Consider the following 12502-nt stretch of genomic DNA (forward strand, 5'->3'; position numbering starts at 1 on the left):
CTTATTGACGTATCGCATCGATTATTATTGATCCAAAATTGTACATGGGCATTCTGGAGGCGAGATTGGTGCCTCTTCTTTGGACTTGATCAACACTGATCAATCGGGGTTTATTATGGGGAGACAGACTTGGGACACTAGGAGGGTTATCCATTTAATAGAGAAGGTCAACACAAAGCAGATTTCATCAGTGCCAATGTTGTTAGATGTTGAAAAGGCGGTTTACCGGGTGGAGTGTCCCTTTTTGTTTGCCGCTATGGAGCACATGGGAATAGGAACCAAGTTTATACGGATGGTACAGGCAAATTATCAGGCTGTCCCTGGTCACCCCTTCTATATGCAATATATCTGGAGACATTTTTGGTTAAACATAGACAGAGGTCAGTGATACAAGGCATACCTTTTGGTGAGAAGGAGCATATGACGATATGCTAATATCATTGACACATCTAGAACTGTCCATGCCGGCGCTTGTGGTGGAATTGACAGACAGAGCAAGTGGCGGGTCTCAAGGTTAATCTGGGGAAGTCAGAGTTATTAGATTTGGGTCTCTCTCCAGAGCAGAGGACAGCTCTACCTTGCTACCCACAGTTTGTGGACAGCTGCATTAGATACTTAGGGGTTAATACAACTAAGGCGGTTTTGCAGATGTTTGATAGTAATTACATGCGAGTGCTCCAACAGGTGAAGGAGCATTTAGGGAGATCAACCCTGCTCCGTATTTCATGGTTAGGAAAGGTAGCTACTATTAAGATGGTGACCCTTCCGAGAGTACTTTACAATTTCCAAGCTCTCCAGATACCAGTCCCACGTTCATTCTTTGTGGCATTGAACAAAATGGTCTCAAGATTTGTATGGCGATATAAAACCCTGAGAGTGGCAGTACGTACTTTTATGGCACCTAGAAATGAAGGGGGTGGGGGCATCCGGAAATGACATACAATATTATACTTCGGTAATGGTTTATGGGAGATACCTCGAAACCCTGGGTAAGGATGCATAGGGCAGTGGTGGGATGTCCATTGGAGGGGGTTCTTTGGCTACATAGACAGGATAGGCCCCAGAACACACGGATCAGCCAGGTGTTGGCAGTGGTTTATGATGTATGGGACCGATTACTAAAAAAGGGATGTCTATCCACGCGCCCATCTCGGTTTACGACGCTTTTTGGGAATCCGCAGTTTCAGACAGGGATGCACAGGAAACATTTAGGAAATGGTGGCAAATGGGGTGTACAAAGTTGTGAAATATGGTGCAGGGAACTGATATTTGTAATTTTAAAGAATGTAAACAGCTTGTGGATCTTACTGAGAAGGATATGGAACAAGTTACTTACCTGTAACTGTTGTTCTCCAGCATGGGTCTGGCATGGATTCACATGCTCATGAATATTCCCCGTCGTCAGGCTGGGAATCCTCGGTAAAGAAAAAACCAGTATCAGTTTCGTTTCTGATCTGTCTTTCGTAGCAATAACCAATCACTGGTCTCTGCGTCATACTGACCACAGCCAATGACTGCCCTCTACCTAAGCACCGCCTCTGGCAGCCATCTTCAGATTTGGAAGCACGTGAAGTGGCAGTATGACCAAGTGAAGAGCCGCAGAGGGGTAGGCGGGAGGGTTCGCATGTGAATCCATGCCAGACCCATGCTGGAGAACAACAGTTACAGGTAAGTAACTTGTTCCTTCTCCAGCATGGGGTCTGGCATGGATTCACATGCTCATGAATAAAGAATACATAGCAGTACACACATGCACAACCACGGGAGGTGGCAAAGGCTCAACATTAAGCATCACATCAACTCAACATTAAGCATCTTACCTCCTCACCAGGCTCACCTCAGGCGAACAGGTTGCGCAGCACTGCTTGGCCGACCCTGGACTCCTCCCTGGAATCCCGGTCGACGCAGTAGAATTTCGTGAAGGTGTGCGTCGACCTCCACGTAGCAGCCCTGCATATGTCCAGCAGGGGCACACCAGATAGGAACGCCGTGGTAGCTGCGATCGCTCTGGTGGAATGGGCTCTCGGACGGCCAGGCAGCGGTCGGTTTGCCAACCGGTGACAGTACATGATACAGCCGGAGAGCCATCTGGAGATGGAAGCCTTCGAGAGAGCCTTCCCCTGATTGACAGGTCCAAAGTTCACAAAGAGTTGTGACGTCTTCCGAAAACCCTTCGTGCGATCCACGTAGAACTTCAGCGCTCTAGCTACATCCAGCGAGTGCAAAGTCCTCTCAGCCGGCGACGAAGGCGACGGGAAGAACACAGGTAACACCAAGGGTTCGTTGAGATGGAAGTCCGACGGTACCTTGGGCATGAAGGAGGGGTGCGTCCTGAGCACTACCCTCGTGTCGTGGAAAGTCAAGTACGGGGCCTTGCAGGAAAGGGCCTGGATCTCACCCACTCGTCGTGCGGAGGTGATGGCCACGAGAAAAGCTGTCTTCCACGATAGAAACTTCAACGGGGCCGAGTGCAGAGGCTCGAACGGAGGTCCCATGAGCTTGGTCAGCACCACGTTGAGCTCCCACGCCGGGGCCGGAGCCTTCACCGGCGGGAACGATCTGAATAGTCCCTTCATGAACTCTTTCACCAGACGATGAGACCACAAGGACGTCCGACCCGTGGTTCTGGTGTATCGGGAGATCGCAGCAAGATGAATCTTGATGGACGCGTGTGCCAGTCCAGCTTTGGCCAGCGTCAGCAGGTACGGCAGTACTTGGGGAGCCGTAATCCGTAGAGGGTTAATCTTCTGTGCGTGGCACCAGACAGAGAACCTCTTCCATTTGTGTCCGTAGCATTTAAGAGTCGAGGACGCCCTGGCCTTTGCAAGAACCTCTCTGCAATCGGCCGGTATGTCGTATCCTCCAAACTCTAGCGCTGCAGGAGCCAGGCCTGCAAGTTCAGCGACTTCGGGTCGTGGTGGAGGATGGCGCCTCCTTCCCTGGAGAGTAGGTCTGCGTCCGCCGGCAGCTTGATCGGCGGGGACGCTGACAAGTCCAGAAGGTCCGGGAACCATATCTGCCTCGGCCACGCAGGTGCGACGAGGATCATCCTGCACCGTGACCTCTTGAGCTGGTTGACGAGCCGGATTAGCAGAGGCAAGGGAGGGAACGCGTAGAGGAACAGGCCCTCCCAGGGGAACGAGAAAGCATCGCCCATGCTCCTCGTCTGGGGAAACCTGCTGGCGAACCTCCGGCACTTGGTGTTCGTCGCCGTCGCGAACAGGTCGATCTGGGGTGTGCCCCACCGTCGGAAGAGGCGATCCACTAGATCCTGCCGTAGTTCCCACTCGTGGCACGAGCGCAGCTCCCTGCTGAGTGAGTCGGCGATGGTGTTTTTTATCCCTGCCAGATGAAACGGCACCAGAAAAATCCCTTGGGCGACGGCCCAATGCCACAGGTCCTGCGCCTCCTTGGACAGCGCTGGGGACCTGGTTCCGCCCTGTTTCCTGATGTAAAACATGGTGGTGGTGTTGTCGGTGAAGATCCTCACCACCTTGCCCTTCAGGGACGGAAGGAAGTTCTCTCCTGGCCACGGGGGGGACGCGCGGGCACCTTCTTTGAAACTCGAGCGCGTGGCCCCGGGCCAGGGCATCCAGCACCCAACGGTCGGTGGAGATGGACTCCCACACGCTGACGAAGCCCGCCAGCCGGCCTCCCACCGGGGTGCTTCGGTGGGGGCCCGACCCCACGGCCGGTTCAATCCTGCTTGGACGCGGCCTTGCCGCCTTGACCTCCTTGGCGACGACGGCGGGGTCCGCTAGACTTGCCTCGTCCTCTGTAGGCCTCTTGCGACGACGAGCGGGCCGCTTGACGGTAGGAAGCGAAACCGCCACCGGAACCTTTGGAGGCGCCCTTGCCTCCGCCGCTCCGAAAGGGCGTCCGTCGTTGCTGCAGGACTCCCAGGGCCCGGGCCGTCTCAGTATCCGCCTTGATGGCCTGGAGGGAATCGTCCACCGTCTTCCCAAACAGGTTGTTCCCGTCGAAGGGCATGTCCAGGACTCTGGTCTGGACGTCCTGCCGAAAATCCGTAGCTTTGAGCCATCCACGACGTCGAAGGCAAACGCCGTTGCCTAGCTGGCGGAACCCCGCGTCGGCGATGTCCGTCGCCACGGTGATGGCGTGGTCCGAAGCCACTTCGCCTTCCTGGAGGATCTCAAGGGCCTCAGCCCTCTTGTCGTCCGGCAGAAAATCCAGCAGGGGAGCCATCTTGTACCAGAGCTCCCTGTCGTAGCGGGCCACGATAGCCAAGGCGTTGGCCGCTTTAATCGTCGTCGCTGCCGACGAGATGACTCTACGTCCCATAGCATCCAATTTCTTTCCCTCGCCGTCCGGCGGGGAAGTCGATGTGGAGGCCGCACCCCCCCCCGCTTTCTTCCTGGCCGCCGCGGAGACGACGGAGTCCGGGGTAGGCTGCGCCCGGAGGCATAGGGGGGCCGTGTCCGGGACCCGGTACTTCTTCTCGTACCGGTCTCTTCTAGCTGGCGTCGTGGAAGGGTTCTTGAGGAGGGAAAGACCCTCATCCCAAATGTCGTCCAACAGAGGCACTGCGAGGACCGTCTTCCTCTTGGCCTCGCGCCGCTGATAAAGGAAGCCTTCCTTTTTCTTCTCCTCGGGGCAGAGTTGAAAAAGCTCGGAAGCCCTGGAGATCATGGAATGGAAGGATCCGATCTCGTCGGGCGGAGAAGCCCTGGTGGGGGGCGACGACGGAAAATCCTCGTCGTATGCCTCGTCGTCCGTACCCGTCGCTGCCGTGTCAGTCCCCGTATCATCCCCTCGGGTGGACGGGGAGGAGGGCTGGACGGGGCGCGACGGTTGAAAAGGAGGTGGAGGATGGATCCTTCTTTTCTTGGCAGGGGGAACACCAGAAGGTCCCGGTTCTGGATCCCCCGACGGGAGAGGTTCCTCCGTCGGTAACGGTAGCCTCGTCCTTATCTCAGTGCATAAGGACTGTATGGCCAACAAAATGGCCGCCGAGTTGTCTCGCGGCGCTGGCAGAGGGGAATCCGACGGGCGAGCAGGGGCCCCGTCGGCATCCTCGACGATGTCGTCGTCGTCGCCTGCGTCGGCACCCATTCCGACGGGCTGGTCTTGTTCCACGCCTAGGCCGTGGCTTAAGACCTCGACCAGCTCTTCTTCTGAGGTTGAGGCCGAATCTACGACGACGCCCTGCCCCCCCTTCTTCTCCACGGAGGTTTTCACGGGGGTCCTATCGATGGGCATAAAAGAAGACTCCCTCCGAGGAGGCAGGGAGATTCTGGGCCCTGAGGTCGCCACCACTGGAGTAGCCTCCACAGGCTGGGCCAGGGCCGCCGCGACCGTTTCGATAGAGGGCTTGGTCGGATGGATCAAGGCCTTCACCACCCTAGGTGCGCTCACCGCCTTGTCCTTGAGGGAGGGGGCACTGCCACGCTCCTCCTCTGCCTTCGAGCTCGACCGGGGCCTCTCCAGGAGCTTCGCCGGGTGCTCGGCCTTCCTCTTACCCGACCCAGAGCGTTGGCTCGTGGTTGATGGTGCCGGGGAGGGTGCGCCCTGCCTGGCGCCCGTAGAGCCCGACCGTTCGGCGCTCCCGGTGCCAGCGGACTCGCGGTGCTTGGCCTTATGTTGGGCCCCCGTCGCCGGGGCGCCCTCAAAGGTCTTAGAAGACCGCTCGGATTTCTTCTTCTTCTCGCCAGACGGGCTCTTACCCTGCAGCCAGTTGGCGAGACGTTGATGACGGTCCTTCATGGTCCGTTCCGACATGTCGCCGCAAAACGCACAGTCCTTCTCCACGTGCGTTTTGTCCTCATGAAGGCAGTAAAGGCAGAAAGAGTGTTCGTCCTCCTTAAAGACGTTCTGCAGCTGGCATCCAGGGCAGACCCTGAACAGCTTTCCGGGCGTCGAGCTTCCCTTCTCCTGGGCCATCTCCGAGACCGGGCCTGAGAAGCTTCTGGAGTCCTCCGAAGCGTAGCTCGACGAAATCTTCACCCTTGAGGGGCACAGATGAATCCGACACGGGTCCCCGTAGATCGGATGTAGTATCGGTGGAGCTTGAGGCTCTTTGACCGAAGAATCGAAGTTTTTGTGAAAAAAGCGCGAAAAAATAGCACTAACGCTCGAGAGCAATAGCACGAGGATCCCAACACATGAACGTGCGGTAAAAATCTGAAGATGGCTGCCAGAGGCGGTGCTTAGGTAGAGGGCAGTCATTGGCTGTGGTCAGTATGACGCAGAGACCAGTGATTGGTTATTGCTACGAAAGACAGATCAGAAACGAAACTGATACTGGTTTTTTCTTTACCGAGGATTCCCAGCCTGACGACGGGGAATATTCATGAGCATGTGAATCCATGCCAGACCCCATGCTGGAGAAATTGCAGTACTATCAAATGAGTCATTGGATAGCCAGTTCAGAGGGGGGGAAAGCAGTAACGGGTAGAGAGCTTACAGCGTTTGAAAGATATATTACCAAACATTCCGTTAACAGACAAATGGTGTCGAAACTATATTCGATTTTGATCGAGGCGGAGCTGGGAAAGGTTTGGGGTTATATGCGCAGGTGGGAAAAGACATTGGGGATGGCTCTTCCAAAGGAGCACTGGGAACATCTCTGGGCGAATATCCCTAAACTGACAAGGTCGATACAGGTCAGGGAAGTGTGGTATAAAATAATGGTCCAATCACACTATACCCCGGTGCTAGAGGGGATGTGGCATGAAAGGGGATTGGAGACCTATTTGGTGGGAGTGCCCAAATGTGGGGAAATTCTGGGAAGAAGTCACAACCCATTTAAAGACAATGGTAACCCCTTGTGTAAATTTGACACCTAGGGAGTGGTTGTGCGGTTTGACCCAGAGATCTGCTTGCGCACCGGGATACATAGCAAAGCCTTTATGTTAAGGGCAATAGCGGCATGGCTGGGGATAGCGTATTGCTGGAAATGGAAGCGACCACCGACGATATGGTACTCTGTTTAAACTGTGGGGGTTTATGGCAATGGACATTCTGAGATGACAAAGAATGGGAAATGGTTTTGGATTTTCTCAAAGTAGATTATGTACGGCAGTGGTGCCCTCATAATTTAAGAATATTGAATATTATGTAAATTGTATAACGCTTTGATTTTGTTGATGACCTGCAATGTAGAAAGTATGGTAACACAACCCTGCCTGAGGGAGAGGGCAGAAGGTGATGGGGGGCAGTGGGGAGAATAGTTTCATATAAAAATGCCAATAAAAAACAAACTTTAAAAAAATAGGATAAAAGATGAACATTTTAAATGAAAACCAAAAACAACTTTATGATGCAGGTATTACAGCTACTTAATGAAAATGGGAATGTCACTCGGGCACCAACAGAATCCAAAACACTAAATACATAAACAATACATCCAAGTTACATATTTTGAAACAGTTATTGTACTACAGTCCAAAACCTTTTCATAGTCTTCATTATAATTTTACTTACCCCTTCTTCCTAAAGCACATGCAAGCTCACTTCCAAGAAAGCCACCACCAATGATGGTCACACTCTTGACTTCTTTGGTAATCTTCTCCAGTGCAATAAAATCTCGGACCTTTAAGAAATTAAAGCAACCTATTAAGTGGTGCATCAATATAGCTGGGAAACACCAGACTGCGAACACACATTTTTGAACGGATATTACACTAACCACCAAAAACAAAGATCCAGCAGGCATTAAAGCACAGAAATGCATTTGTTCACTATTTAAAAGAGAATATCCCTAAAATCAACATCAATTTCAAATGTCCAAAACTTTGAAGCCTCACAACATGAACAAGAACAAACAATATGTTCAGAATTTGAGAAGGCAACACAATTCAGGTTGTTTTTTTTGAAGGGCGGCAAGACAAATGCCATAAAGGAGGACCATACAGACGTAGACCAGGACACAGAAGAGCTCAATTTTCTGACATTCTCTTTCAATAAAGAAGATCCTGAGAAGACTTGTGCACCAGAAAGCTGTGAACACCGGACTGCTGGCATTGTAGCTACGTTCACCTTTATCATTGCAATTAAGTGCCAGTGCAAATGGGGGCTGGTGTGAGGACCTGGGAGTGCAGCTGGCAGTCAGTGGTGGGTTTGCACCAACCTGCCCCTGAAGCCCCCCTAAAAAGCTGCTCTTCCTTGCTACCCCAGAGTCGGCCAACGACATGCAGAGCAGAGTGTACATCCCCATAGTAGTGGAACAGGGCTTTATCTGTGGTGGTGTAGATTGAACAAAGCACATTTCTGGAGGACCTCACAAGCAGGAAGGGGCAGCAGAGGAAGTGGTATGTTGAATAGGGCAACCAGGAGCAGGGCCTGGTCAGAAGAGATCCCTGGAAGATGGGGTTGGAACTTTGTACTTGGTGGTTGTCAAAAGGAATAATCCAGCCCTAAATTTATGGTGGTTGGAGTGAGGGGGCAGTTGAAGTACAGGCAAACTAAAATTTTCTTTGGTCACCTAGTATTAGTATCAGTTAAAGCAAACTCTTGTTGGTGAAAGGGAGAAGCATCGATATAGGCCAACATGTTCTTTGAATGAAATAATGTTTTAGGCAAGATTGTATGTAGTACCCTTTGGGAGACTACACCAACCTTGTCCTCGTGACAATAGGTAACCCAACCTTTGGTATAAGCCTGTACTACACAGTTTGGTAGTGTGGCTGAGCAGCCAGGCTTATCTCAAGAGGAGTCAATGTGAGCAGTAGGGTTTTCAAAAGAGTTTCACAGTGACAAGTATTCAAAGGAACAAGTTACTTACCTGTAACTGTTCTCCAGCATGGGTCTGGCATGGATTCACATGCTCATGAATATTCCCAATCGTCAGGCTGGGAATCCTTGGTAAAGAAAAAAATCAGTTTCAGTTTCACTTCTGAACTGTCTTTCAACTAACAATCACTGGTCTCTGGGTCATACTGCCCCCCCCAGCCAATGACTGCCCTCTGGCAGCCATCTTCAGATTTGGTAGCACGTAAAGTGGACCAAGAGAAGAGCCACAGAGGGGTAGGCGGGAGTGTTTGCATGTGAATCCATGCCAGACCCATGCTGGAGAACAACAGTTACAGGTAAATTACTTGTTCCTTCTACAGCATGGGGTCTGGCATGGATTCACATGCTCATGAATAAAGAATGCATAGCAGTACACACATGCACAACCACGGGAGGTGGCAAGGCTCAACATTAAGCATCTCTTACCTCCTCACCAGCCTCACCTTCAAGCGAACAGGTTGCGCAACACTGCTTGACCGACTCTGGACTCCTCCCTGGAATCCCTGTCGACGTAGTAGAACTTCGTGAAGGTGTGCTTTGACCACCACGTAGCAGCCCTGCAGATGCCAAGCAGTGGCACACCAGACAGGATTGACGTAGTTGCAGCGATCTCTCTGGTCGAGTGGGGTCTCGGACGGCCAGGCAATGGTCGGTTTGCCAACCGACGACAATGAGCGATTCAGCCGGCGAGCCAACTGGAAATGGAAGCCTTGGAGAGGGCCTATCCCATGATTTACAGCGCCAAAGTTCACAAGAAGTTGCGACATCTTCCGAAAACACTTTGTGGGTCCATGTAGAACTACAGCGCTCTAGCCACTTCCATCAAGTGCAAAGTCCTCTCAGCTCGCGACGAAGGCATCGGGCAGAATACAGGTAACACCAAGGGCTCGTTTAGATGAAAATCCGACGGCACCTTGGGCATGAAGGAGGGGTGCATCCATAGCACCACCCGCGTCTCGTGGAATGTTAAATAAGGTGGTTTACAAGAGAGGGCCTGGATCTCTCACACTCATCATGCGGAGGTGATGGCCAAAAGAAAAGCGGTTTACCACAACAAAAAGGTCAGTGGCGCCGAACGCACAGGCTCGAACGGAGGACCCATAAACCTAGTCAACACCACATTGAGTTCCCACGCAGGGGCTTGAGCCTTCACCAGATGCTGCAACCACGGAAGACCGTCCTGGAGACCTGGTGTAGTGGGAAACAGCCGCCAGACGTACCTTGATGGAGGCATGGGCCAGTCCCGATTGGGCCAATGAAAGCAAATATGGAAGTACTTGAGGAGACGTGACCCACAAGGGATCAATCTTCTGTGACCGACACCAAATCGTAAAACGCTTCCATTTGTGCCCGTAACATTTAAGAGTAGACGATGCTCTAGCCTTGGCGAGGACTTCTTTGTAGTCCGCTGGAAGATCGTAGCCAACGAATTCTAGCGCTGCAGGAGCCAGGCCATCAGGTACATAGAGCCTGGATCATGGTGAAGAATGGAGCCGCCTTCCCTGGCGAGAAGATCTGCGACCACTGGCAGCTTGACTGGAGGTGCCGCCGACTAAGGTCTGGGTACCAGATCTGCCTCGGCCATGCGGGTGCGACGAGGATCATCCTGCACTGGTACTGGCCGAGTTGATTGATGGCGCGAAGAAGCAACGGCGGGAACGCATACAGAAACAGGCCTTCCCAAGGGAAGGAGAATGCATCCCCCCCATGTTCCCCGGCTGGAGGAACCTGCTGGCGAACCTCCGGCACCTGGTGTTTGTCGCCGTCGCAAACGGATTGATCTGGGGATTGCCCCATTTGAGGAAAAGGTTGTCCACGTGGTCCTGCCGAAGCTCCCATTTGTGGCAAGAGCGCAGCTCCCTGCAGAGAGAGTCAGCGACTGTTCTTTACTCCTGCCAGGTGAAACAGAACGAGTAACATCCCCTGGGCGATGGCCCAGTGCCATAAATCCTGCGCCTCTTTGGAGAGTGTGCTGGGGATCTGGTGCCACTGTGTTTCCGAATGGAAAACATTGTGGTGGTGTTATCTGTGAAAACCTGCACCACCTTGCCCTTGAGGGACAGCAGCAACGACTTGAGGGCTCAAAACACCACCCATAGCTACAAAACGTTGATGTGTAACATCTTCTCCAGTAGCCACACGCCTCTGGCATGAAGGCATCCGGTGTGGGCTCCCCATCCTTCCAGGGAAGCATCCGTCATGACCGTCTCCTGGTGTGGTGGGATCTGGAAATCCACGCCTCCTGTCAGATGAGAGCACACGCCCCAGCACCTTACCGCTTGACGGAAACACTCATCTAGAGCGATCCTATCTAGGAAACTTCTCCGGATACCTAGATCCAACGGGCGTCGATGAATTCCTGCAGCGGGCGCATCTGTAACCTGCAGAGCGGGATGAGGTAAATGCATGACAACATCATGCCGATCAGTGACTTGATGGTCTCTCTCTGTGGTGATCCTCAGTACTAACAGCTGCTGCACCTTGCCCAGGATGGCCGCTATCCTCTTTCGACACGGATGCCAAGCATGACAGTGTCAAGCCAGGATCCCAGGAATAGCGCGTCCTGCAATGGAGTCAAGCAGGACTTTGCATAGTTCACTGAGAACCCCAGATCGGTCAGTAAGCGGATGGTCCTCGCCGTGGAGTCAACGGCAAAGTCTCTTGATCGGGCCCGGATGAGCCAGTCGCCCAAGTAAGGGTAGACGTGGATCCCTTGAAGTCATAGATGGGCCGTCACCGGCGCCAGGAACTTGGTGAAGACTGGGCGACGACTTCAGTCCGAACGGGAGGGCTTTGAATTGGCAATGCTTACCCTGAACGACGAAGCGCACAAACTTGTGGTGTCCTTTTTGAATGGGGATGTGGAAGTACGCATCCTCCAGGTCCAACAACGACAAAGTCTCCCTCCTCCAGCTGTCCGAGCATGTGTTGAAGAGTGACCATGCAGAACTTCTGGGACTATATATATTTGTTCAGTCGCCGCAGGTCGCGAATGGGCCTCCAGCCCCCGGTCTTTTTTCGTACGAGGAAGTACCTTGAATACACTCGAGCCCCAGAGCCGCCTTGGAACTAGTTCTATTGCCCCTTTCTGCAACATGGCCAGAACCTCCAGCAGCAGTGGCGGGACGTGGTTTTCCTGCCAGGCCACTGGTGGTATTCGTTGACACTGTCATTTGAACGCTAGCGTGTCTCCCTGGGCAAGAGCATCCAGCACCCAACGGTCGATGGAAATGGTCTTCCACAAGCAGCCTCCCACCAGGGTGCAGAGGTGGGGGCCCTACGACCTGGCCGGTTCATTCTTGCTTGGAAGTCGACGGGCCGCCTTGCGGTCCCTGACGACGCCCACCTCCCAAGGCCTTGGCACGGCCCCTGTTGCTTTCTTGGGCTGAGGAGTGGGAGGGTTGGCGGTAAGAGGAGGAGCCCCCACCGAAACCTCTCAAAGTTCGGCTAGACTTGCCTCCTGAGGACGGAAAGGACGGCTGTCGCTGGTGTAGCGTGCCCAGGGCTGTATATGTCTGCCTTGATGGCCTGTAGGGACTCATCCACAGCTTTTCCGAAAAGATTGTCCCGGTCAAAGAGCATGTCCAAAAACCTCGTCTGGACCGCCTGCCGAAAGCTGGTGGCTTTGAGCCAGCCACGACGGCGAAGGCAAACGCCATTGCCCACCTGGCGGTAACCCGCATCTGCGATGTCCATGGCCACCGTGATGGCTGGTCCGACACTACTTCACCCTCCTGTAGAATCTCCAAAG

At 53.2% G+C, this 12502-nt stretch overlaps 1 protein-coding gene across 5 annotated transcripts in view; it reads right to left on the minus strand.

Moving 5' to 3' along the window:
- Positions 1-12502, minus strand: part of AIFM1 (apoptosis inducing factor mitochondria associated 1) — a 909880-nt gene that overhangs the window by 366565 nt on the left and 530813 nt on the right. For all 5 annotated transcript variants that reach the window (XM_069613095.1, XM_069613094.1, XM_069613093.1 and 2 more), the window contains one exon: positions 7444-7552. In XM_069613095.1, the coding sequence (XP_069469196.1) occupies positions 7444-7552 (109 nt within the window). The remainder of the gene's footprint in view (positions 1-7443; positions 7553-12502) is intronic.

The sequence above is a fragment of the Ambystoma mexicanum genome, chromosome 5p, assembly GCF_040938575.1.
Source record: "Ambystoma mexicanum isolate Mex_15411 chromosome 5p, UKY_AmexF1_1, whole genome shotgun sequence".
Taxonomy (NCBI): domain Eukaryota; kingdom Metazoa; phylum Chordata; class Amphibia; order Caudata; family Ambystomatidae; genus Ambystoma; species Ambystoma mexicanum.